Source organism: Hyaena hyaena, unplaced genomic scaffold (genome assembly GCF_003009895.1).
Source record: "Hyaena hyaena isolate Hyena2069 unplaced genomic scaffold, ASM300989v1 scaffold_159, whole genome shotgun sequence".
NCBI lineage: Eukaryota > Metazoa > Chordata > Mammalia > Carnivora > Hyaenidae > Hyaena > Hyaena hyaena.
In genome coordinates this window covers 1,323,326-1,349,134 of record NW_024080791.1, presented here as the reverse complement: position 1 = coordinate 1,349,134, position 25,809 = coordinate 1,323,326, and the positions used below count along the sequence as shown (strand labels likewise).

At 36.2% G+C, this 25,809-nt stretch overlaps 1 protein-coding gene across 1 annotated transcript in view; it reads right to left on the bottom strand.

Moving 5' to 3' along the window:
* ITGA4 (integrin subunit alpha 4) overlaps positions 1 to 25,809 on the bottom strand; it is a 90,114-nt gene that overhangs the window by 39,116 nt on the left and 25,189 nt on the right. Inside the window, exons 10-15 of the mRNA XM_039239628.1 lie at positions 22,374 to 22,485; positions 16,406 to 16,500; positions 14,877 to 14,967; positions 14,266 to 14,311; positions 13,741 to 13,895; positions 11,073 to 11,227 (exon numbers count right to left, since the gene is read on the bottom strand). Coding sequence (XP_039095559.1) covers positions 11,073 to 11,227; positions 13,741 to 13,895; positions 14,266 to 14,311; positions 14,877 to 14,967; positions 16,406 to 16,500; positions 22,374 to 22,485 — 654 coding nt within the window. The remainder of the gene's footprint in view (positions 1 to 11,072; positions 11,228 to 13,740; positions 13,896 to 14,265; positions 14,312 to 14,876; positions 14,968 to 16,405; positions 16,501 to 22,373; positions 22,486 to 25,809) is intronic.

The following is a 25,809-nucleotide window of genomic DNA, read 5'->3' as shown; positions in this document are numbered from 1 at the left end:
CTGTGTTTGACAGATATTCACACTTATTTAACTTTAACAGCTCCACCTAAAGACAAGAATACCAAAAATGTCTTAGAGTGACTAATTAAGTATTTGGGAGGGAAAAACTAGATTTGCTTACAATTTTTCATTTGGATGGTCATGTGCTATCTATATTAAAAATAATGAAGATTCCATGCCACATTTTTATGGACATTACATAAAATAGGGCAACCCACAAGCGTGCAAATTACCGTATGTCTGAAATTACACAAAGTCTGCCTTCTTGTTTAACTTTTATAGAAATCTGTATTTATGGCCACTGAGCAGTAAGCCTATGTCTTCCTATTTTGTGTATGCAGTGGAAAAACCTGAAGGGTGGAGCCAGAAATATTAATAAGGTTTCCTGAATGAAAAATGATACTGTACTATAAACATTCCAATATATTTATTTGGGGTCTGTTATGTACAAGGAAGTCTCTGGGGATATAAAACTGAAAGTCAATATGTATGTCACCATCTATATAATCCATAAATCCATATACAATGTGGGGTTTGAGCATTCCAACATACGTATACACAAGTACAGAAGACAGAGGGCCACACAATCTACACTGAAAAGAGGAATGGAAAGTCTTAGAAGAATTTTAAGCAAGGAATATGATCAGATTTATGTTTTTTAAAATATTCATTTTGAGAGAGCGAGAGAGAGAGAGCGAAGAGAGTGAGTGAGCAAGCAGGGGAGAAGCAGAGAGAGAGAGAGAGGGAGAGAGAGAATCTCAAGCAGGCTCCATGCTGTCAGCACAGAGCCTGAGGCAGGGCTCCATCTCATGAACCATGAGATCATGACCTAAGCTGAAATCAAGAATCAGTTGCTTAACCAACTGAGCCATCAGGTGCCCCCAGATTTATGTTTTTGTACAAATGGTACTAATGTGGGAAGTGGACTGGGGAGGAAGAAGGTAGAATGAAGCATAGATTGGAGCCTAAGCCAGCGCTACCATCCGTAATTATAACCACTCCAGCTAGTAAGCTTGGTTCGGGAAGTGGAGAATTGTTGAAGTGGAGCACTACCAACATCCTCAGAAAAGATACCAGCCCCCAAACAGGTGCCCTAACCATAACACCAATAGAACATGCTCAGATTTTCCCTTCCAGAATTCTTTAAATAGCACATAGAACACTTCACTCATTAATTCTAAGAATATTCATTTATTTTTACCTTATTTAGGGAGTTGTATTAGCTCTAAGAGAATGCAAACATGCAAAAAGTAATATTCTTTCTTCAAAGACCTTGCAATCTTAACAAAGAATTAACATATCCTGGAATCATTGATCCACTTCCTGACTACCATAACATCAGTATAATTATATAGCTTGCTTGTACTTAGACTTTCAGTACAAATATATGCCTGTATGGATCAGTCCGTAGTTTGCTCTGGTTAAAATATAACTGCTTCACAGCAAATGCCACTTCACTGAATTATGTATTAGTATAGCTTAACAGTATGAATGAATACATAAAATACAAATAAAATATAATTACTAATCAAACATACCTTCATTTCCTTGAAGTTATTATTTTAGAAAAAGGGTTTTAGAAGTCACCTAAAGACTTACATAACGAAATAAAATTTTATTTCATAAATATAAAATCCAGAAAGTTGAGGAATCACGGGAAAGAACTAATTTACTATATGTGTAGGCAGGTTAATTTCATAATTATATAACATGCTAAGGCCACTGAACTCACTGGGTCTCTCAGAATATCAATAGTGGCAGGCATTCCTGATCAGATGCCTAAGCTATGTAATTTCTACCTTTACTGGACATGTTACAAGCAGGGAGAGAATCTGGTTACTTCATTTGTCGTCCCACTTTACCACCCTTCTTCTCTTCTCAAACATCAGTGAATTTTTTGATGCAGGGATTCCATCAAGATCAACCAAAAAATATCATCTATAAAAGCCTTAAGGAAAGTCTCACTTCATCATGGCTGCTCCAACATTTCTAAAAACTGCTGCCAATTGCTAATTGAGTTTCCCTAAATCAAAGCAGCCTCAAAATTATCCCTTGTTCTAAGATCTAAGTTTTAAGAAACCACTAAGATCTAATAAAGTTGTATATATGAATATAGCAAAGGCAAAGATTCATTATCATATACTTACATGGACAAGGAACATTATCATAGAGAGAAAAGTCACATCTAAAAGAGGAGAATTTCAATAGAAAAAACACTAAGATATAAAAAACATAAGCATTTCCTCTAGAAGAAAATTATGAAAGGGAGAAATTTCACAGGTAAATGTGATCACACCATAAAGGTGGATTAATCACTTATGAAACCAATATGGAAGTTAAAACACGGAAGTTGAAAATCAATTTTACCTATGAAAATCAGTCAAGGAATACACAAAATAAAAGGATGCAAAATACAGCATCATATACATACAATATGGAGGAGGGAATAACAATTTAATGCTTTTAGACTGGGATCACACTTAAGTGACCATCAGCTGAATACAAATTGCTATATACTTTGGATGCTATAATATGATCTTCGTGCAAAATCAAAAACCTTTAATAGATACCAAACAACTCAAACTTACACCTAAAAACAAAGAGACAGAAATCCAGGCCTAACACTAAAGAAAGCCATTAAACCACAAGAGAAGAGAGCAAGAGAAGAAACAGAGAACTACGATAAACAACATAAGTAATAAAGTGCAATAAGTATGTTACCTACCAATAATTAAAAGTAAATGGACTAACGGCTTCAATCAAAAGATGCAGGGTGACTGAATGTATTAAAAAAAATAAGACCATCTATATACTGTCTGTAAGAGGCTCACTTAAAACCTAAAGATCCATACAGAATGAAAATGCAGTTAAAAACATACATACGGGGCACGTGGGTAGCTCAGTCGGTTAAGCGTCTGACTTCGACTCAGGTCATGATTTCACAGTTCATGGATTCGAGCCCCACATCGGGATCTGTGCTGACAGCTCAGAGCCTGGAACCTGCTTCAGATTCTGTATCTCCCTCTCTCTCTCTCTAACCCTACCCTGCTCACGCTGTCTCTTTCTCTCTCAGAAATAAAAACATTTAAAAAAAAATACATACATGGAAGTGGGAAAAAAGCTATAATAGCAATACTTTTATTAGACAAAATAGACTTTAAAACAAAGACTGTAGCAGTGGACAATGAAGGGTACTATACAAGGGGTACAATCCAACAAGAGGGTATACCAATTTTATCTATGCACCCAATATGGAAGCACACAAATACATAAAGAAATCATTCAACTATATAAAGGGAGAAATTGGTTGGAATACAGGAATATTAGGGGACTTTAACACCCCATTTACACCACTGGACAGATCACCCAAACAGAAATTCAACAAGGAAACAGTGGCTTTGAATGATACATTAGACCAGATGGACCTAACAGATACATACAGAACATTCTATCTAAAAACAGCAGAATACACATTTTTTCCAGTGCACATGGAATACTCTCCAGGAGTAATCACATGTTAGGCCACAAAACAACTCTCCATAAATTTAATAAGACTGAAACTGTATCATGCATCTTTCCTGACCACAAGGACATGAAACTAGAAATCAATTACAAGAAAACAACTGGACATAACACACAGGTGGAGGCTAACCAACATGCTACTAAAAATGAGCAAACCAAGAAATCAAATAGGAAATTAAAAAATACATGGAAACAAATGAAAATAAAAACACAACTGTCCAAAATCTTCGGGATGCAATGAAAGCAATTCTAAGAGGGAAGTTTCATAGCAATACAGACATACCTCAAGAAACAAGAAAAAACTCAACCAAACAACTCAAGCTTACACCTAAAGGAGCTAGAAAAACAAGAACAAAACCCAATACCAATAAAAGTAAGGAAATAATAAAGATTAGATCAAAAATAAATGAAATAGAGACAACACACACACACACACACACACAGAGAGAGAGAGAGAGAGAGAGAGAGAGAGAGAGAAAAGATCAAGGAAACCAAGACCTGGTTCTCTGAAAAGATCAACAAAATTGATAAATCTTTAGACCAGACTCATTAAGAAAAAACAGGAGAGAAAACCAAAGCAAAGAAAATCAGAAAGAGAAAAAAACTAACACCGCAAAAATACAAAGGATTATAAAAGAATATTATGAAAAAATTATATGCCAACAAATTGGACAACTAGAAGAAATAGTTAAGTTCCTAGAAATGTGTAACCTTCCAGACTAAATCAGAAAGAAATAGAAAATTTCAACAGACCACTTACTTCCAATAAAATTGAGTAACCAAAGAATTCCCAACAAACAATTGGAACAGGACCAGCTTCACAAGTGAATTATGCCCAACATTTAAAGAAGAGTTAATACCAATTCTTCTCAAACTGTTCCAAAAATTAGAAGAGAAAGGAAAACTTCCACATTCATCCTATGAGGCCAGCATTACCCTGATAGCAAGACCAAAAACACTACAAAAAGAGACAATTACAGGCCAGTATCTTTGACTAACAAAGATATAAAAATCTTCAACAAAATGTTAATAAATTGAGTTCAATAATACATTAAGAAATCATTCACCACCATCAAGTGGGATTTATTCCAGGGGTACAAGGTGGGGGAGGTTCAGTATTCACAAATCAGTGTGATACATCACATCAACAAGAGAAAAGATAAAAACCACATGATCATCTCAAATGCAGAAAAACCATCTGACAAAGTATATTCATGAAACTTTCAACAAAGTAGATTTAAAGAGAACATACCTCAACATTATAAGGCCATATATAGAAAACCCACAGCTAACATCATAGCCAATGGTGAAAAACTGTAAACATTTCCTCTAAGATCAGGAACAAGACAAGGATGCCTACTCTCACCACCATTACTTAACACAGTAAGAAAAAAGTAAAACTTTGCAGATGATGTGATACTGTATATGGAAGACTCTAAAGACTTTTAAAAACAAACAAAACTGATAAATATTTTCAGTCAGATCACAACTTAATACAGAGAAATCAGTTGCATTTCTATATATTAATAATGAAGTAGAACAGCAATTAAGAAAACAGTCCCATTTACAATTGCACAAAAGAAGTAAAATACCTAGGAATAAACTTAACCATGGAGGTGAACGACCTGTTCCTCTGAAAATGGTAAAGCACTGATGAAAGAAATTGGAGAGAACACAAATGGAAAGATACTCCATGCTTATGGATTGGAAGAAACTGTATTGTCAAAATGTTCATATAGAAATCTATTGCACTTCTATACACCAATAATGAAGCAGCAGAAAGAGATATCAAGGAATGAATCCCATTTACAATTGCACCAAAAAGCATAAGATACCCAGGAATAAACCTAACCAAAGAGGTAAAATATCTGTATACTGAAAATTATGGAATGCTTGTGAAAGAAACTGAAGACAACACAGAGTGGAAAACATTCCATGATGATGGATTCAAAGAACAAATACTGTCAATACTACACCAAAGCAATCTACACATTCAATGCAATCCCTATCAAAATAACACCAGCATTCTTCACAGAGCTAGAACAAACAATTCTAAAATTTGAATGAAACGAGAAAAAACACCTCCCTCCCCACACACAGACAAAATAATGTTGAAAAAGAAAGACCAAAGCTGGAGGCCATCACAATTCTGGACCTCAAGCTGTACTACAAAGCTATAATCATCAAGACAGTACAGTACTGGCACAAAAACAGTCACAAAGATCAATGGAACAGAATAGAAAACCCAGAAATGGATCCACAACTATATAGCCAACTAATCTTTGACAAAGCAGGAAAGAATATCCGAAGAGAAAAAGTATCTTCAGCAAATGGTGCTGGGAAAACGGGACAGCAACATGCAGAAGAATGAACCTGGACCACTTTCTTATACCATACACAAAAATAAATTCAAAATGAATAAAATACCTCAATGTGAGATAGGAAACCATCAAAACCCTAGAGGAGAACATAGGGAGCAGCCTCTTTGACATCAGCTGCAGCAATTTCTTACTAGTCATGTCTCCAGAGGCAAGGGTAACCAAAGCAAAAATGAACTACTGGGACCTCATCAACATAAAAAGCTTTTGCACAACAAAGGAAACAATCAGCAAAACTAAAAGGCAACCTACAGAATAGGAGAAGATATTTGCCAATGACCTATTGAATAAAGGGTTAGTATTCAAAATCTATAAATCTTATTAAACTCCACACCCCAAAATTAAATAATCCAGTCAATAAATGGGCAGAAGACACGAATAATCACTTTTCCAAAAAAGACACCCGGAAGAGACACACGGAAAGTTCAACATCAGTCATCATCAGGGAAATACAAATCAAACCCACAATGAGATACCATCTCACACCTTTCAGAATGGTTAAAAAGTAACAACTCAGGAAAAAAAAAGAAATGTTGGTGAGGATGCATAGAAAGGGAACCCTTTTGCACTGTTGGTGGGAATACAAACTGGTACAGCCACCCTGGAAAACAGCATGGAGGTTCTTCAAATAGTTAACAATAGGACTACCCTACAACTCAGTAATTGCACTATTAGGAATTTATCCAAAAGACACAAAAAAATGCTCATTTGAAGGAGCACATGCACCCCAATGTTTACGTCAGTCTATCAACATTAGCCAAATTATGGAACGAGCCCAAACGTCCATCAACTGATGAATGGATTAAAAAAAAAAGAGGTGCACACACACAAAATGGAATATTAACTGGCCATCAAAAAAAATTGCCATTTGCAGCAACATGAATGGAACTGGAGTATATTATGCTAAGCAAAGCCAAATAATTCACTCAGAGAAGACAAGTGTCATATGATTTCACTCAGGTGGAATTTTAGAAACAAAACAGATGAACATAGTGGAAGGGAAAGTAAAAGGATAAAAACAGGCTGAGGTTTGCTGGAGGCGGGTGGGCTAAATGGGTGCTGAGCATTAAAGAGGCCACTGGTTGTGATGAGCACTGGGTGTTCTACGTATGTGAAAAATCCCTACATTCTACTCTTGAAACCAATAAAAAATGTTCATACTACCAAAAGCAATCGATATTCAATGTAAAGCCTATCAAAATACCAAAAGAATTTTTCACAGAACTAGAACAAATAATCCTAAAATTTGTATGGAACCACAATAGACCCCAAATAGCCAAAGTAATCTTAAGAGCAAAGCTGGAGGTATCATAATTCTGGATTTCAACTTATATTACAGAGCTGTAGGATTCAAAACAGTATGGTACTGGTATAAAAACAGACACATAAATCAATGGAACAGAATATACAGTCCAAAAATAAACCCACAAGAATATACAATAGGGAAAAGACAGTCTGTTCATCAAATAGTACTGGGAAAACTGAAAAACTACCTGTCAAAAAAATGAAACTGAACCACTTTCTTACACCATGCACAAAAATAGCCTCAAAATGGATTAAACACCTTATGTTTAAACATTTTATGAAGCCATAAAACTAGAAGAAATATAGGCAGTAATTTGTTTGATACCAGCTGTAGCTACATTTTTCTAGACATGTTTCCTGAGGCAAGAGAAACAAAACCAAAAATTAACTACAGGGACTACACCAAAATAGAAAGCTTTTGCACAGCAAAGGAAACAATTAACAAAACAAAAAATCCTACTGAGAGAAGATATTTGCAAATGATATATCCAATAAGGGGTTAATATACCAGATATATAAAGAACTTAAACAACTCAACACTAAAATTTTAAAAATCCAAGGAAATAATGGGCAGAGAAATTCGATAGACATTTTTCCCGACAAGACATACAAATGGGCAATAGACACATGAAAAGATACTCAACATCACTTATCACCAGGAAAATGAAAATCAAAACCACAATAAGATATCACCTCACACCTGTCAGAATGGCTAATATAGAAAACAGAAGAAAAGCAAGAGTTGGTGAGGATGTGGAGAAAAGGGAATCCTTGGGACTGTTGGTGGAAATGCAAACTAATGCAGTCAATTAGAAAACAGTACTGAGGTTCCTCAAACAATTAAAATAGAATTACCATATGATCCAGTTATCCCATTACTGAGTATCTACCCAAAGACAATGAAAACACTAATTCAAAAAAGATATGCATCCCCATGTTTAGTGTACCATTATTTACAATAGCCAAGATATGGAAGCAACCCAAGTGTCCAATGACAGATGAATGCATAAAGATGTGGTGTGTACCTGTGCGTGCACATGCATGTGCACACACGCACGCACACACACACACATGGACACACACCAGAATATTGCTTGGCCATAAAGAACGATGAAATCTTGCAATTTGCAACAAGATGCATGGACCTAGAGGGTATGATGTTAACTAAAATAAGTCAGAGAGAGACCAATACATATGATTTCACTCATTTGTGGAATTTAAAAAACAAAAACAAAACTAACAAAGAAAAAATGAGATAAACAAAAGACTCTTAAATACAGAGAACAGAGGGAGGGGGACACAGGTGAAACAGATAAATAGGAATAAGTGCACCCTTCTCTTGATGAGCACTGAGTAATATACAGAACTGTTGAATCACTATATTGTACACCTGAAATTAATATAACATTGTATGTTAACTACTTTGGAGTTAAAATTTTAAAAACAGGACACTTATTGTGATAATCACTAACGCACAGAGTCATTGAATCATATAAAATATCTAAAACTAATAAAACATTGTGTGTTAATTATACTTAAATAAAAAAATAAAATGCACCCCTCATTTCTTCCCCAGAGTTTTCTGTACTCTGCCCTTTTCTTTTTTGAACACGCTTATCTTTTAAAATAATCTAAAATTTCCATTTTTATCATGTTGTTTATCTCACTCCACTAGACTATAAACTCAGTGAAGGTAGTAATCTTTTTATATTTCATTCACTGATATATACAAGTGTCTCAAACAGAAATGACACAGTGTTGGTACTCAAGTACCTACTGAATTTAATTGAGTGGGGTATTTCTGCTATGACCAATGCCAACGACTATAGAAGGAAAGTGTACCCAACTGGCAGAGAGTCTCTGAGAAGTGGAGGCTGTGCGCCAGGCCCCATAAGTAACAAGTGTCACCTCATTTCATTGTAAGTGATGTTGAAGTAGAATATGTCCATTAATATTCCTGGTATTGGACAGGTTTTATGGAACAAAGGGACAATCCAAGCGTCTTGACCACTGCTCTTTTTTACTATCACTAAGAAGGCAGAAGACAGTTTCTGGGGCACCTGGGTGACTCAATCAGTTAATTATCTGACTCTTGTCTCAAGTCATGATCCCAGGGTCATGAAATCGAGCCACCTGACAGGCTGTGTGTGGACAGTGTAGAGCCTGCTTGGGATTCTCTCTCTCCCTCTCTTTCTGCTCCCTTCCTGCTGTCTCCCTCCCTCCCTCTCTCTAAACAAATAAACATTTTTTAAATAAAAAAAAGAATATCAGTTTTTGTTTTATTCTTTTGGACTATAGAAGCAGAAAAGTATTAACGTTGCTAAATACTTCCAGTTACCATGCTGGTGGGGATGGAAAATGCTCTCATTATATTCCCATATCTTCCGAAATCACAACTAAACCTGTTTTAATTTTAATAATGGTTTCAATGAGTTTTTTAAAAGTCTCTACTATGTACCAATCCCTGAGGTAAGTGCTTTTGTTTGACACTGACAATATGGTGGAAAGTCCATGGCTGTAACCTGCTGCCATCAATACAGGGTAACACTACAAGTGTGCATCAACAACACAGAAACCTCTGCTAAACTGTCATTTCTGCTACAAATTTATTCTGACGAACGTGTAGAATTTTGATGAACTCTTACCTGTTGGAACAATGCCAAGAAACACAGGACTAACTAAATAAGTCAGATCAATTTCCTGTCATACAAATTCAACACAATGTGTCTTTGTCGATGTCTAATGTCGGTCCTTTTACTGCCCTTGAAATGGTCTCAATGATAGGTTAGTCAATTGTGGAGACTAAGTACAATCTCAACTACATAGGATTTAAAAAAAAAAAAAAAAAACTCTTTTATCCCTAACATATAAATGATGGTTACATTAATATCATTCTATAGCTTTGGCTCTTAACTATCTTATAGCTTTATTCTGGTACAATAAAAACTGTTAAGGGAAATGAGGAAATAGCACAGGGATTATTGCTCTTAGCATTTAGTAGTGTTAGAGCCTTGATGCTTGTTTGCATTTGCTCGGAATAAGTATCTAAGGGAAAATTAAGTTCTAAGCGGAGGCTACTATTTGAAATCCCAGAAGGGGCTCCTGGGAATAGTTTGGCTTCTTTGTGACCATAGATTTTCTGATGAAGTACACCATTCCCTAATGAAAAAGACCTGGCACTGCTTCACCTGGTAAAATCTGATCAACGCAAGGAACGTGATGATCGGTTTGGGAATGAGTATTTTAATAAAAGAAACATGAAATTGGCTGTGCTTTGGCAGGACATATCCCCACACATCCTGAGAGCCACTGTCCTGGCCCACAGATGATCCCCACCACGCCACAACCTTGTGAGTTCCCACTGACATCACTGACAATGCTGGCATGGGGACAAAGGGCTGATCCAAAAGCAGTCACGATGGCTTCTGCTTCGTTAGAGTCACATGAAAAACAAATCAACTTCCCTGCCCCCTATCCTACCTCCCCCACCCCCCCACCCCCCAAAAAACCCATACCTGGGAATAGTAGGCTCAGCACAGCTATTCAATACGTACATTTCTAGGGAAGCATATAAAACAGGGAAAGGAAAACAGCAATTGTAGAAAGGAAAAGGCAAATCTTGAAAAAGAATGATGCAGTAAAATGATAAACGTGAAATAAAGAAGATGAAAAATGCAGACTCTGAATTATCCACATCACAGGACTGCTGAACATCTTAACTCTGGAACAATAGGCCAGCTAGTTGAGGAGGGGATCACACCTGTTTTTAACCACGTTTTATAACAAGATACCAATGCAGTAAGATTTTTACTGCAGTGATAATACTGAAGTTTACATATTCATTAATAAAAAATGCATCTCCATTACCCGCATAAATGCTTGATGTGTTCTACAGTTAACTGCTTTGCTTGACACTTTTATGCTGCTTGTCATCACATCGGATGTTCCATTAGAAGAAAAGTAAAATCTTGATGGGGATTCTATCTTCCGGTGCACATCCAGACTCATGTTATAGAACAAAACTGCAAAAATGTAGAGAGAACTGCAGTTAACACAGGTAAGTACCTAAAAGCATTTACTGTTTTTGAAATGAAAATAGTCAAAATGATATCCAATATTCTCTTATTTAAATGGCTTTTCAAAACTAACGTAAAATATGGAAGAGGAAACAGTGAAAACACAAATTGCAAAAATTGTGACAAAAATTCATCAGCTTTTCTCCAGGTTTCTATTTTTAACTGCTAACATATGCAGGTATTTACTTAATCTTCCTATATATATTTCAAAGCTACAATACTAAAACTGTAACTACTAATAAAGTTCTGAGTCTCATATTTCTTTGGAGTCCCTTTTTGTTCTTACAATGTCTGACTAAGGAAGCACAGACAGAATACTGTACTCACATATCACTTGCAATAATTCTATCTTGTGTGGTTCCATAATTAATTTTGAACACAGTGGGGTTCAATATTGTTTCTGTTTTGAGAGGTCACTAATTTTTATTATTTTTTAAAATGTAAAGTGAACAAATCATTCACAAGTCAAACCTATATAAACAGTTCACCCAAAGATGTCTCCTTTTCCAGCCCTAGACCCTGATTAGTCTCCTCCATGTTTTTACTGGTTTCCAGTTTGATTCTTCCAGTGTATTTGTGCCACATATAGACATCTTCTGAATAAATATTCTGGCAGTTTAGTAAGATTTACTTCAAATATGACATAGTAGATAATCATCAGCCAAAGAACATCCTCAATAAGCAAAAATAGAAGGAAAATTAACAAGCAACCAAAAAAATTCCAAGGCAGATACTACAAAGAAAGTGAGAGCAATTTTTTAATCTAAAAGAATTCTTTGCAAAACAAGCTACATTTAAAAGTCAGCTGCGATATTGCTCATTATATAGGAGCAATAATTCAAAGTGGTATTTTAAAGAGTTTATATAATTCCCGAAGTGTTCATTTACATCTTGGGAGTAACTTATTCTCTCAGAAGGATTTTATCTACTTATTTCAAGGAAACATAAAACCTGTATTACTCCTACAAGTTTCAAATAAATCTTTTAACCTGAGTTTTATTTAGAAAATAAACAATGAAGTCCCAATCAATTGGCTTCAAAATTACAATAACGGAGATTCAGTGCCTCAGAGGTGGAACAGCAATTGAAACAGCCATCTACAATTCATCACCATGAGTACAGACAAAAAGAAAAAAATGGGTGAATAAAAATACACTCACAGTAAGCAGCAAAACATTCTGGTTTCATGAAACATGCTTACCGTGTGAATTATTTCTCCCAAGGACGCATTCTATGCAACTATAACGCTTGCTTTTGTAACAATGCTGTGATCATTTACGACTTTCATGCATTGTTTTCAACCATTTTTAAAAACATCTGGTCACAATGGAATTAGTAATAAAACAAACATGGATTTTACATAAAGGGAGATAGTCGTATCTATTTAACATGCATCTTTCAGCTAATCCATTAGTTTGCCTGTGCCACTGGGGTCAGACTCTGAAACTAACACTTCTTCGATCTGTAACTGGGTTAAGCTTTTGCCCACTGTTGTACAACTGTATGCCTAGCCAGGACTTTTGCAGTGCACTATGAAAAGTCAGTTTGTTCTAAAGTAGATATACAAGGCTCATTCTGTATTTCTCATTACAGGCTAATTCAGAAGGAGACTTCTGTTAACATACCCGTCATTTGGTTCGGTGTATTTGCTGCCCTTTGTGATATTTAGATCATGGGAGCCTGTAGGGTCATGAATACTATCAACTCTTGATAAAGTTCATGAGCCACCCAATACCTAATTTTAATGTCCAATTCATAAACCCAAGTATGCCACTCTCCTACCACTGACTAGTTTCATTAGTAGTTATTCTAATACTAGCTTAAGTTTACATAATTAGGAACATAAGCTGCTAGAAAAAAACTTAATGTTCATAAAGTCATATATATGTGACTTGAGATTAACCACAATTTTGCACAAGCCTTATCGATGCAATTTTCTGCAGAGCAGGTAACTGAGAACTACCTATATAAAGGAATGGACATGACTCTCAAGAGCTGACAGTCATAGAAAATCCTTAAGAGATGTGTGTTATTTATGGAAACTGAAATCAAGGTCTAGATGTGAGATAAGCTTCTTCAATCACTCAAAGGAGAAAACAATCTGCCTCTCAGGACTTCCAATTAATACAGCTCCCGCTGTGAAAGGACCCAGTTAAACAAAGGAGAAGCTGTGGTAATGTTCTTTCTATTCTAAAGATATTTTATATATTAAGTTCAATTTAACTCACCCCATTTTAGCAAGTGATACTCTTGATTTACTTCTTGTCGTGACTTCTAGAAAACTATATATAGCCTCCTACTGTTCCCCACTCACTGGTTAGAATAACTTGAGAATCCAAAAGATGAGGCAGAAAGGTGTATTCACCTCTAAGGTGAAACAAAGTCAGGGCTCAGAAGACGACCATGGGATTCATGAGTGCAGTGCACACTCAAGGGAAATGCTGTAAGGCCATCCTTACCAATATAACCTGGAACCTCTTTGCCCTTGTATGAGAAACACAGTGTTAGATCCATGCACACAGAAGGCAATCCATTTTCAACACAGTCAAAATTTGTTCTATTTACTGACTCAGGATGCTTTAAAGAAGCTTCAACGATCACTACGGGTCTTGTCCTAAGAAGGAAATAAAATTAGCAATATTACTTTTCCTTTAGAAAAAAAAACTGCGTTTGTTTTGTCAGTTTCCATTGACCAAGTGACTTCATGAAATTGCTTTATTAGGAGCAAGTGCACATATACACAATTACATTTCTGTGCACGAATCAAGAAAAATTTTCACCTGAATTTCTAAAAATGTTCACTTTGCCTGAGGATTTAATTATAATATCCACGTAAGGTGGAAATACAATCCTAAGGTTCAATAAAACTTCCTAATACCAAGAAAAAAGCATTATGAGGTCACCACCGGTGATTTTAAAAACTGCCTCCCATCATTCACAATTAAGCGCAACTGGCATTCAGCAGTGCAATGCATCAACCTTACCTCAGCAACACAGCAGAATCGGACCGGAAAGCACCAACGGCCACATCTGGAGGATGAAAAACAGCAGATTAATGAACATCATTAGTCAGAGAGAGTTACTTTTCAGCCATAAATACCTATGTATCACCTTTTGACTGTATCCAAACACTATTTACAGAAAATTAATTGCCAGAGAGAAACTTACATCTTAGGATTCTTTCCACATTTGTCGGAGTCTATAATAACATTCATCCCTTTACAATGTAAATAAACTTTATGATAAAGGCTTATAATATAAGCTTACCAAAAAAATTCAATTTTTAGACTATACATAGTCACCCAGGAATCTCCTCTCAAGGTACAAAAAATGTCTTTCTTTTCAGTACCTTGTGTTTATTTCCATGGGTGCTCTTCATTTTTTTCAAGAACAAGGGAAAAATGTCAAGTAACTAACACAGTAAACTGATTAATTACTTGACCATTTCTGACCCATCCTTCAATTCAAAAGAGCTTTAGAAAGGAAAGAAACAAATTATCAGTAAATTAGAACTTTTCCATACCAGCTCTACGTGATAAAGCAACACCATGATAGAGCTCATTTCAACTTATGAAATAGTCAGTTTTCTACTCACCTACATATCCATTATTATCTGCGTCAATTTGTCCAGATATAGACTGTCCAAACATACTTAATGATTGGCTGATTTGAAGTCCTTCAATTCTCTGAAAAATCGGTAAATAGGAAGCAGTCTTTTAACATTCAAGTATCTCAAAAAATATCTCAAAGAAGCAATGGTCTAGTTCAATTATGAACCTTATAACACCTAGGCACATTTACTAACAAAATGCATTTATGTCAAATGCTTGGTTCTAAGAGAAATGAAAGTTGCCAGCTTGAATTAAGCAGGTAACATCTATTTTGTGACAAGAAAAAAGTCACCTTCTGACTGAAAAAGTCACAAAAAGAAAATTATACAGAATGGATCTTAAGCGGTCCTGGTTTTCTCTCCCCATTCTTCTTTTAGGCTCTATATTTATTTCCCAGATGAACATGAATAACCAGAGTAATTTGGAAAATGAGACATATGATCTCTTACTGGAGCCTGCTACTAAGGCTTATGATGAAAGTCACCCCATTTAGCCAGATTGCTTCCTAGTATGTGAAAACTGACGTCAGACATGTGTTTCCTATTCCATATATCTAATTTCACACCCAGATACTGATTTATCCGTGTTTGGCTGCTATCCATACTAAGAAAATAATTTTTACTAGACAAGTACAGATGCTTCATGTTCAATATGGAGAAGCATTTACCTATTCTGCTCAATCAGAAATAGCAGTATTAGCTAATATTTCCACAAACGGATCTTTAGAAAAACCTTTCTTTTCTGCATATGTATGGAGTGTTTCCTAATGCACTGAAATATCCTGATTTATCAAAAAGCAAAAGTAAAGTCAGAGTTAGACCAGGGAACTTTATTAAAAGCTCCCATCTTGCGGCTGTTTCCTGAAAGAATCAGAGTGTCATGTGTTTGCTCTCCCTGTGCGACCTCCCTGAAACATGGGGCTTTAGGCACACGGGAAGACAGTTAATCAAATCCACGTGGGCTTATCTGAAATTGTACGGATACGATCTCAGAACATAAACTTGATGGAATGAAGAGGAAATTTTTTAAAGTTTATTTATTTTGAGAGAGAGAGAGATAGAGTGTGAGTGAGCATGCATGCACGTGTATGAGTGGGTGGGGGGCAGAGAGAGGGAGGAAGAGAATCCCAAGCAGGCTCCCACACTGTCAGTGCAGAGCCAAAGTGGGGCTCAGTCCCATGAACCATGAGATCACGCTCTGAACCGAAATCAAGAGGTGGACGCTCAAGTGATTGAGCCACCCGTGTGTCCCGAGAGGAAATCTTTACTAGATTAAATACAAACTAGAATGGACATGAACCAGAACACTTAATTATGGAGAAAATCTGTGATTCCAGAGTTATTAATGACCTTCAAAATGAGACCAACTACTGTTATTACAAGAAAAAAGGTGAAATAGACTATGTTAAGTACCTGAAAGAGGAAATATAAGAAAAATAAATCCACATTAACACTACAAGTTTCAGGAACTGTTTATCAACAATGCTTCTCTTGAAAATGAAATAGTATCCTACCTGTGAGAACGTTGGCGAGACCCCATCTGCTCGGCCATTGTAAATATAAATAGCACCTCTCAAGTCATCTTCTTGCGGAGCTCCAATAGCAACATCTGTGCAAGAATTTAAATGGCAGAAAAATAAATTCTTACTAGAAAGAATTCAACTCTGAAACCTAACTTTCATGCTACTTAATTTATATCACATATGAAAACTCCTTATCAAGAAACGAATACTTTACTCACTAGATAGGAAGAAAAACATCACAAAATACAATTATCGTTGTAACAATGTGCAGGATGGTGTAAAAAATTTGTGCATGGAAGAAGCAGAGTGAATGGCTCTGAAACATACCCTAGTCATAGTTAAGGGCCTGGGCTCTACAGCCAAACCACCAAATCATGGGGCAGCTTGGCCCACTTCTTAACCCATTCTGTGTCTCAGTTCCCTCACATCTAGCCTGGGATCATAAGAGAACTCCTCCTCAGCATGGTACATAACTCATACAGTGCTTAGAGCAGACCTGGGCACATAATAAATTATCATCTGTAAATATTACAACCTTAAGAGTCTTTATTATGAGCTCTGGGTTTTACTTTATTTGCAAAAGTCCCTCTAAATTACTTCCTGTTCCAATGGAAATAATTAAGGTATTTGTTAAGGATATCTGTATACACACATGTACAAACATGCAAACTGGATTTTAGACACTGAATTTGTTCTGTGAAGTAATGACGGCATTACCTTTATGACTTTATTGATACTTGTAGCAGATTATGACGCCAAGAGAAAAAATAAAGTGTTCATCAACTGACATAAGCAAAAGGAAATGACTAGGAATGACACGATTGCTTAAGGGCCATAAATATACAACAAACAGGAGAATAATAATATTCTATAGCTGCAAGAGCATTTCATTAGTTTTACAAGGTCTATGTCTATTTATTTGGGTTTATTCACAGGTTCGTTTACATGTAATGTTTTCTTATTACTTTCATAGAAACCCAAAATAAAGTTTGCTTTCATGATAGTCCATACTTCTTAGTTTATCAGATCTGAAACTTTTTTAACTATGGTGGTAATTTTTTTTTAATTTTTTTTTTTTTTACAAATAGTTTATTGTCAAATTCGTTTCCACATAACACCCAGTGCTCTTCCCCACAAGTGCCCTCCTCCATGCCCATTCCCCTCTCCCCGCCACATCCATCAGTCCTCAGTTTTTGTCAGCATTCAAGAGTCTCTCATGGTTTGCCTTATGGTGGTAATTTCTGACTGCTATTTCAATGAGAATAAATGCCTCTTTGATAGGAGTATATGCGAAATTCTGTACAATTTCTAATAGCATCTAAAAGTAAATGATAGACCTACCTTATATCTATTGTTTAGATATAGTAAGGTTGCTCTCTTTTGACTTGTGCAAATTATTTTAAATTCTCATATGCAACTACACCCATTCATGGATTTATTCAGTGGAAAACTATTGAGCACATATTGTATTCTGGGCATTTACCAGAAACCAGCCATACAGGACAGTGCCATGAAAAGGAGCCTTAGTCTAGCAGGGATGAAGAGAAAGTAAAACCAGAATAAAAACACTACATATGAGAAGGTGGTAGAAATTAGGAAAGGCCCTGCATAGAAGAGAACACCTGAGCTGAGATTTAAGTATTGACAGGTCATAGCCAGGTGAAAAAAAGGGGTAAAAACATTTTTGACAGAGGCAGTAGCCTGCATAATGACAGGGCACTAAGGGACAACATGGGACACATGATCAATGGCAATTAGTTTGAAATAGCTAGAGCCATATATGTGCAAACTAAACACTCACAGGTACATAAGGGGAAAGAGTGGGAAGGAAAACAGAAAAGCCAAGAGGAAGAGGGAGGTAAGGGAAAGGATGGGGGGGAATGTATCCTGTGGCCGCTGAAAACAAGACCAGTTACGGGTGCCAGTAGTCATGGCCGGTTTATACTTCAACTACTGTGGTTACATCATTAGTAACTAGAGTCCTGTATCTTCATTCTTGATGATATATAAAGATAACAAGTCTGGGGCTGAGAAGCTATGGATCCACAGAAATTCTTGCAAGATCAGTTACTGGCACTAGTGATGTCAGCCAAATATCTTGAAACAATACAGATATGCCTTTTCAAATGAAATATGAAAAGGCTCAAATCAATGCCATTTCAAGTAGAAGACTTGTGCGTTATATTCAGTCTTTTCCTATCTTATATATAGATCGAAATTTTTATTAGGATTAAATTTGGATGTGTTACAGAACATACTAAATTTTAGCAACTGTTAGAGGAATAAGGAAAATATGTAATAATGTTTTTTTTTCATGCCTATTCCAGTCAATTTGGGACACAACCTATAGAACAAACACTGACACTTTTTTCTTTTTATCTGAAAATTTTATTTCATTGGTACAAACTGTAACAATTATTGGTAAAATCAGAATAATTTTAACATCAGCTAACACTGGAAATAAATGCAACTTTTATTATAATTCAGGCACTGTACTAGGGGCTTTCTCATGTAACTCTTACAACTGTATCAGATAAGTACTTTTTGATTGCAACTTTGATGAGGAAACTGAGGCACAGAGTATAACTTGCTATAGTCATGGAGCTAGGATATGAAGAAGCCAGGATATTAGAGCCGCCATCTGGCTCCCAGAGCCTCTGTTCGCCTATCACTATGCTCTACAGAACCATGAACACTACAGACTATCTCCAGTGTTCTCCTCTCCTGCAAACTTTTCCTGTTCTTTGTCAAAGAACTGCTCAGTTAATGATCTTATAATTTATCAACATTTCAGGGGCACATAAATAATACATAGCTTATACTTTACAATTATAGAATTTCATTATGGCTCTGCTTAGAAGCTACTTGAACATATAGTCTCAAAGTCAATAATGTTCAAGGTGAAAAATCTAAACCAAAATAGAAGTGGTTTTGTCGTATCGATTTTATGAATGAAATCCAAAGTGCTGTCAGTTGTGTCTGTCATGTAGGTTTATGCATGTACCTCTTCCCTAACTTCCTCACACTCTGAGGAGATTTTTATGCTGGACTCTTGCCAAAGTGGTTATGTCCTCAGAAAATAGCTTGCATTGCTTTTCTAAGTACACAGGAAATTCAGCCTGATTTTTCCAATTGAATTAAAAAAAAAAAAAAAAAAAGACCTAATGAATCAAAAGTAACTTGTCCGCTATACAAAGCATCACAAAAGTGTGCCTAGTAAGAGGACTTTAAGTCTATTTGCATCTGTGACTGGACATGGAAGGGAAAAGAACAGGTGAGATCTTCATCCCTTTTTATACAATCCCACCCACACTGCCATGAACACAAAGTAACTTCACCATCTACCCCAGAACAATTAAGATAGAAGATGCAGTAGAAGAATAGGCAAATAAAGAAATGTAAAACATAGGTGCCTTGCTTTCTCACCCAGGCAGATATGTTAGAAAGGAATTAAAGGTCTCAGCGAAGAAGGACAACACTCTGAGCCCACTTCCAAATCAGCACAGTCTTGTTAAGGTCTAAACCGTGCAAAATGCTTACCCGTTGGCAAAATTAAAATGTCAACTTGCCCATAAAAAAGCAATCAATCCTGACATTGTGGCAACATGTATGAATTCTGAGGGCATTTTGCTCAGTGAAATGAAAGACTAACACTGTAGAATCTCACTTTTACATGTGGACTCTAAAACAATTCAAACTCACAGGAACAGATCAGATTGGTGGCTGCCAGAGTGGAGGGGTAGGGGAAGGAGGTGAAAAGGTCAAAGGATACAGACTTCTTGTTTGAAGATACAGTTCTAGAGATGCCAGGTACAGTGTAATGACTAGAGTTAGCAATACTGTATTGTTTCTTTCAAAGTTGCTAAGAAAGTAGATCTTAAGTTATCACAAGGTAAAAAAATTAACTATGTGAGGGAGAAGATGTTAACTAGACTCAAGGTGGTAGTTATTTTGTACTACATCCACATACTAAGTCATTATGTTGTGTACCTTCTACTTATATGATGTTGAACTGCAGTTACATCTCAATAAAACTAAAAAAATTACAACTGATAAAGTAGAAAAAGATACACAAGCATGCACTGAAGCGAATCAGCGTTAACATAGCCACTAAATGTCAACATGCAGTGGATTATCAATGAAACTGGAATAGCACAAAAATCCATAGAAATATTAGAAATAATCACTTGAATACAATCTTCCACACATAAAGCCATTACCTTTAGGAGTCAAGAGCTGAAGACTCCAGGACACAAAGTCCTGTCTGAAACCTAGGCTCTCACATGCACTCTGGAAGACTGCCTTGTGCCCTCAATGTCTCCCCCAGTTCCTTTTCCTAACGCTCACGGACAGAACATTTTCTGTCTGTCCTCATACACTGTGGGAAATCTGCCTGGGATTCTCCTAGCTACTGCAGTAGTGTCTATGACATTTTTACCACTCTACCAGACTTTAAGAACTAATTCAGTTTGGTCACTGACATTTTGATGCCACAAAAAAAAAAAGTCACTTCTCATGTGCATGCACACATGTATTATTTTAGTACATTCAAAATATCAAATAGTCTTCCTCAAATGTGTCAATTAAAACAAGATGTACAAGGGATCATAATATTTTACTAAATGGTTTTCTTTTTAAAGGAAAGTACGTTATCTTATAATATACATGAAATGTCAAAGTGCATGAATATAGCTTTATCCATAGATATTTATTAGGTAGAATCCTTAAATTTACCACTTAGGTTTTTTTTCTTTAATGTGTTAAATTTACATTCCATATAATTTTAACATATAGAAAAGGGTGTCACTCTTTGTTCACATTTATTATGGAATATACCCTCCACCTGGTACATCTGACACAAAGTAAGTGGGCAATAAACATCAAAATTGCTGACTCTTGTGAAATATATCATAATAAAACCTCACAGAAGTTTTAAAGTAAAGCTTATGTGTAATCATAATAACCTTAATATATATATGTATTCTTTTATTTTAAGATGATAAAACTGTAGAAATGGTACTATTTGTACACCAAATTACACTCTTACATTTAATAGTGTTCATATATTCAATGTGATATATATTCAATATATATTTAAAGTATTCAATATATAGTCAGTTACCCACTAACTTTCTTCTTGAAGACCAACACATTTTAAACAAAGTAGAGTGAAGTATTTTGGAATAACAGAATTAAAAATCTTAAGTGAGAACTTCTAGTACTCCCTCACCTATTTCCAGTATCCAACTCAGTTTTGACTACTATTACTATATACCAATTGCTAATGACTACATTAAGAAGACAGACAATTCTGAGCCCTAAAGGTATCAAATACTTATTTGCTAAACTCTAGAAATTGCACACCCTCCTTTCGAACCCATTCATCATCCTATGCACAACTTTACCAGACTTGGTTACCACTCTGCATTCAACTGAAAAAAGTAACTTTTAGGAAGAAAGGCTGATAGACACAGGTATTTCAACAGCAGGGTTCATATCCAGGCAACAGGCACAGTTATGACAGAACTATCTAGTGCATTAGGGAGTGGCTTCCATATTAGTTGGTAAATAGCCACTATCACTGCATCTGCCAGTTGCCCCTCACCACTGCCTAGCATGCTCTCCTGCCATTCCCCAAATCCTCCCACCACATAGCACCTGAACAAGGGATGCCTGGCACAATGGGGGTCATCTAGAACCCTGAAACCAGCCTCTGCTGAGTCTTTACTGTACATACTTTATTGTACATAGGGTTAAATAGGATGGTCTAAGGAGTCTGTGGTCAATTAAGAATCAGTAACTAACCAGTGAGGAGAAGTCCGTAGAACAAAAAGAAAATGAGCTTAGCATAACATTCTGGCTCCATTTTCCATAGCAAGGCTAAAACTCCAATCATACTGTCTTCCATGTTCCATTTTAAAAACAGAAATCAAGTACCAAATTAGAAACTTTTCATTACCTTCAAAGCCATCATTATCAATGTCACCAAGATTAACAATAGATTCCCCAAATCTTGCAGCATATTTGTCACTTCCAAGGAGCTCTGTTTCCATTTCATTCATTACTGCTCCCTAGACAGAAAGGGGGAGAAAAGATGTCATTATGACCCTCTCTGACAACTTTACACATGATTTACTGTTGTAATTGGATATGGATTTTTTTCCTAATGCTTCAAACAAGTTGGACAAACTACAGATTGAGCTTTAGTACACACATCTCCATTCCATTCAATAAATATTTATCAAGTATGTCAACACATAATAGTATGATTAGAGCTCAGAAGCCATAAAGTTCTCAAACTTTGAATCCCTAGCTTTGAAAATCCAATAAATCACTTTGATAATTCAATTTAGCAAATGTTTATTGAGTACCTACTAAAGGCAATGCACTATGCAAAAGGGAAGAGGCAAGGAAAACAAAGAGGTGTGTGTAGAAGACAGAATCCCCTTCCTGAAGAAGCCCAGCTACATGGAAGGCTTAGCACAAACATGTAAATGACTAAGAAGCACACACTGCTTTGTATTATCAAGAAGCAAAGACAGCATATCTAACTGTAAAGCAAGTAGAGATTTCATAAAAGATGGTATTCAAGGTGGCTGAAGGATGGACACGATTTTGATACGTAGAGAATACAATCAGCAAAACTAATTTCCAGAGAATTTGGCTGTTAGGAATGGTATGTGTAATGAAGGAGACCAAAATGAAAAAACTGAAGTGTTATGGTGTGGAATTCTGAATACTGAGGAAAATTTACTCTCAATTTAGGGACTAGGAAGCCACTGAAAGCTTCTGAGTTGAGGAGTTGGCACAACAGAGCCGGTCTTTTGAGCCTTATACTAGCAGCACTGAAACACGGATTGGTCAACTGCCATCTCTTAAGCTGGAAGAGGAGTTATTATAAGACATTCAATAATGTTGCCATAATGAGCCACTGCAGTAACAACTGCCAAACAAACAAAAAATCCATGCACTCATCATGGATCCTTTCCTCTTCTCAAACAAGTCTTTTCATCCGTTCCTAATTACACATGTTCTTTTCCTTGTGGTTGTGAAACATCCTTCCACTTTTTCTTTTCCAACTAAACAACTCCTAAACTGGTCTTGTTCAAATACTACTTCTGCGAATTCTTCTGGACCAAAGTGAATTGCTTCTTCTGCTTTGTACCTACTGCTGATATGCCATTTACCATGTCGTATTCAATTCTTTACTCTCATGTTTGTGTCTTTTCTAGACTTGAGGTCCTAGAGGTCAGGATGAAGATTACGCTCAGCTCAGCTCTTTTCATAGGTTTTGTTACATTTCAGATATTCACTAAGTGTTTTGGCTTTTTTTTTTAATGAATCGTCTCTATGGACAAAAATCACTGGCATCAAAAACAAATTATCTTATTAGGGAATAGGGATGAAAAAAGCTAGACTCCAAGGGAAATCCTAAAGAGAAGGGAGAAAGGGCACCAGGGAGGATGAGAAGGAATAGACCTAATGACAGAATGGCACTGATGTTCCAAGAAAAGGGTTTCAAGAAGCACTGATCTGGGGCACGTGGGTGGCTCAGTCGGTTAAGTGTCTGACTTCGGCTCAGGTCATATCTCACGGATCATGGGTTTGAGCCCCTCGTCGGGCTCTGTGCTGACTGCCAGCTCAGAGCCTGGAGCCTGTTTCAGATTCTGTGTCTCCCTCTCTCTCTGACCCTCTCCTGCTCACGTGGTCTCTCTCAAATAAAATAAACAAATAAATAAATAAAAGCAGCACTGGTCACTCTTCAAGTATCCTTCAGAGAATGGGGACCAAGTGTTCGCTGGAGACCTCTAAGAATTATTTTAGAAGTAGGTATAATCAAGATTCACTCAAGTATCATTCTTTCTTACATTCATTCAAAAACAATCACTGAGCACCTATTTCTTCAGTACTCTTTCGAACCCTAAAAACACGGTGGTGAACAAGATGGAGGATTCCTTTCCACACAGTATCTCTATTCCAATAGAACAGACAGTATCAAACCAAACCAACACACTGCCAGGAGTGGTCAGTGCCATTTTTGAGAGTTAAATAGAAAGTAAGAAGGGAAAAAGAATCCTCTATGTCAGAAGTGTTAAAAGCTGCAATTAGTTATGAAATTACCCCATGTTCAAAGTGGTGCCTCAGGGCAGGAATGAGGGAAGAACAAGAGGTAGCCTAATGAGTATGACTCCTTCCTTGCCCTTTAAATCAAAGGAATACAGTTTTATCTGTTTTTCCTATTAGGACTGCTTAAGACTTCAATGAGGAAAAAAAGGTCATATATTGCCTCGTTTTAGGTTTTCAAAAAGTTTAGTTTATAAAAGCAAAGTACATAGGATGAGGATGTAGATAGGATGACTATTTATGAATAGGGAAATGTGAAATATCTATGCAAAAAAACCTAATGCTTGTTATCTCTATTAAAGAGATACACATGATCACTTTGTAGAGGATATGCCTTTACTATTAAATTTAAGTTGAAACACCATCTAGGGAATCCCAATTAATAACTTTGCTGGTCTATATTTGGAACTTTGAAAATCTCTTAACTGCAGAAGATTGAGTATTTGCTCTCAAATTGTCAAGTGTTTTGTCTAGTGCTTAATATAGGACCTTATTAAATGCTCCAAAACCATGGATTAAGATTATAAATACCTTCCTGAAACAGATTTTACTTTGTTGAATCCTGACTAAAAATGCTGAGCTTTAAGAAATTAGCCACTTTTCTCACAATTCCCTTCTTTCTCTTATCAAAGGAACAGACTAAGAAGACTCCATTAAGGCCCCATCAATTCTTTGTTTTGATTTAATGCCAAGAAGACAGACTGGCAAGATAAGGTCAGCAGACCTCTTTAAATTGAATTGTGAAGTGGTCAGTTTCTACTCCACAATATTTCCCATAATTTAAAACTCAACCAGAAGCAGTTCTTACCTGTACACCTACCATATCTACTTTGGAATAAACTATGCCCATATTTTTTAATGTTTATTTTTGAGAGAGAGAGAGAGAAGGACAGAGCACAAACTGGGGAGGGGCAGAGAGAGGGAGACACAGAATCTGAAGCAGGCTCTAGGCTCTGAGCAGTCAGCACAGAGCCTGACATGGGGCTCAAACACACAAACTAGGAGATCATAGCCTCAGCCTAAGTCAGACATTTATCCAACTGAGCCACCCAGGTGCCCTCCATATATTCTTATATAAAGAATACCATCTACATAAATTGTGTAAATTCACGTTTTATCAAAACACATCTTGTTTCCTATCCTTTTCAAACCAATAAATTAAAAATATTTTATACTTTATCTTCTACTTCTGATATTTGTAAGCAAAGACATTCACTACAGAACCAACAATAAATCCAAATTTTGAGGGAAATATAAAAATCACTCTTTCA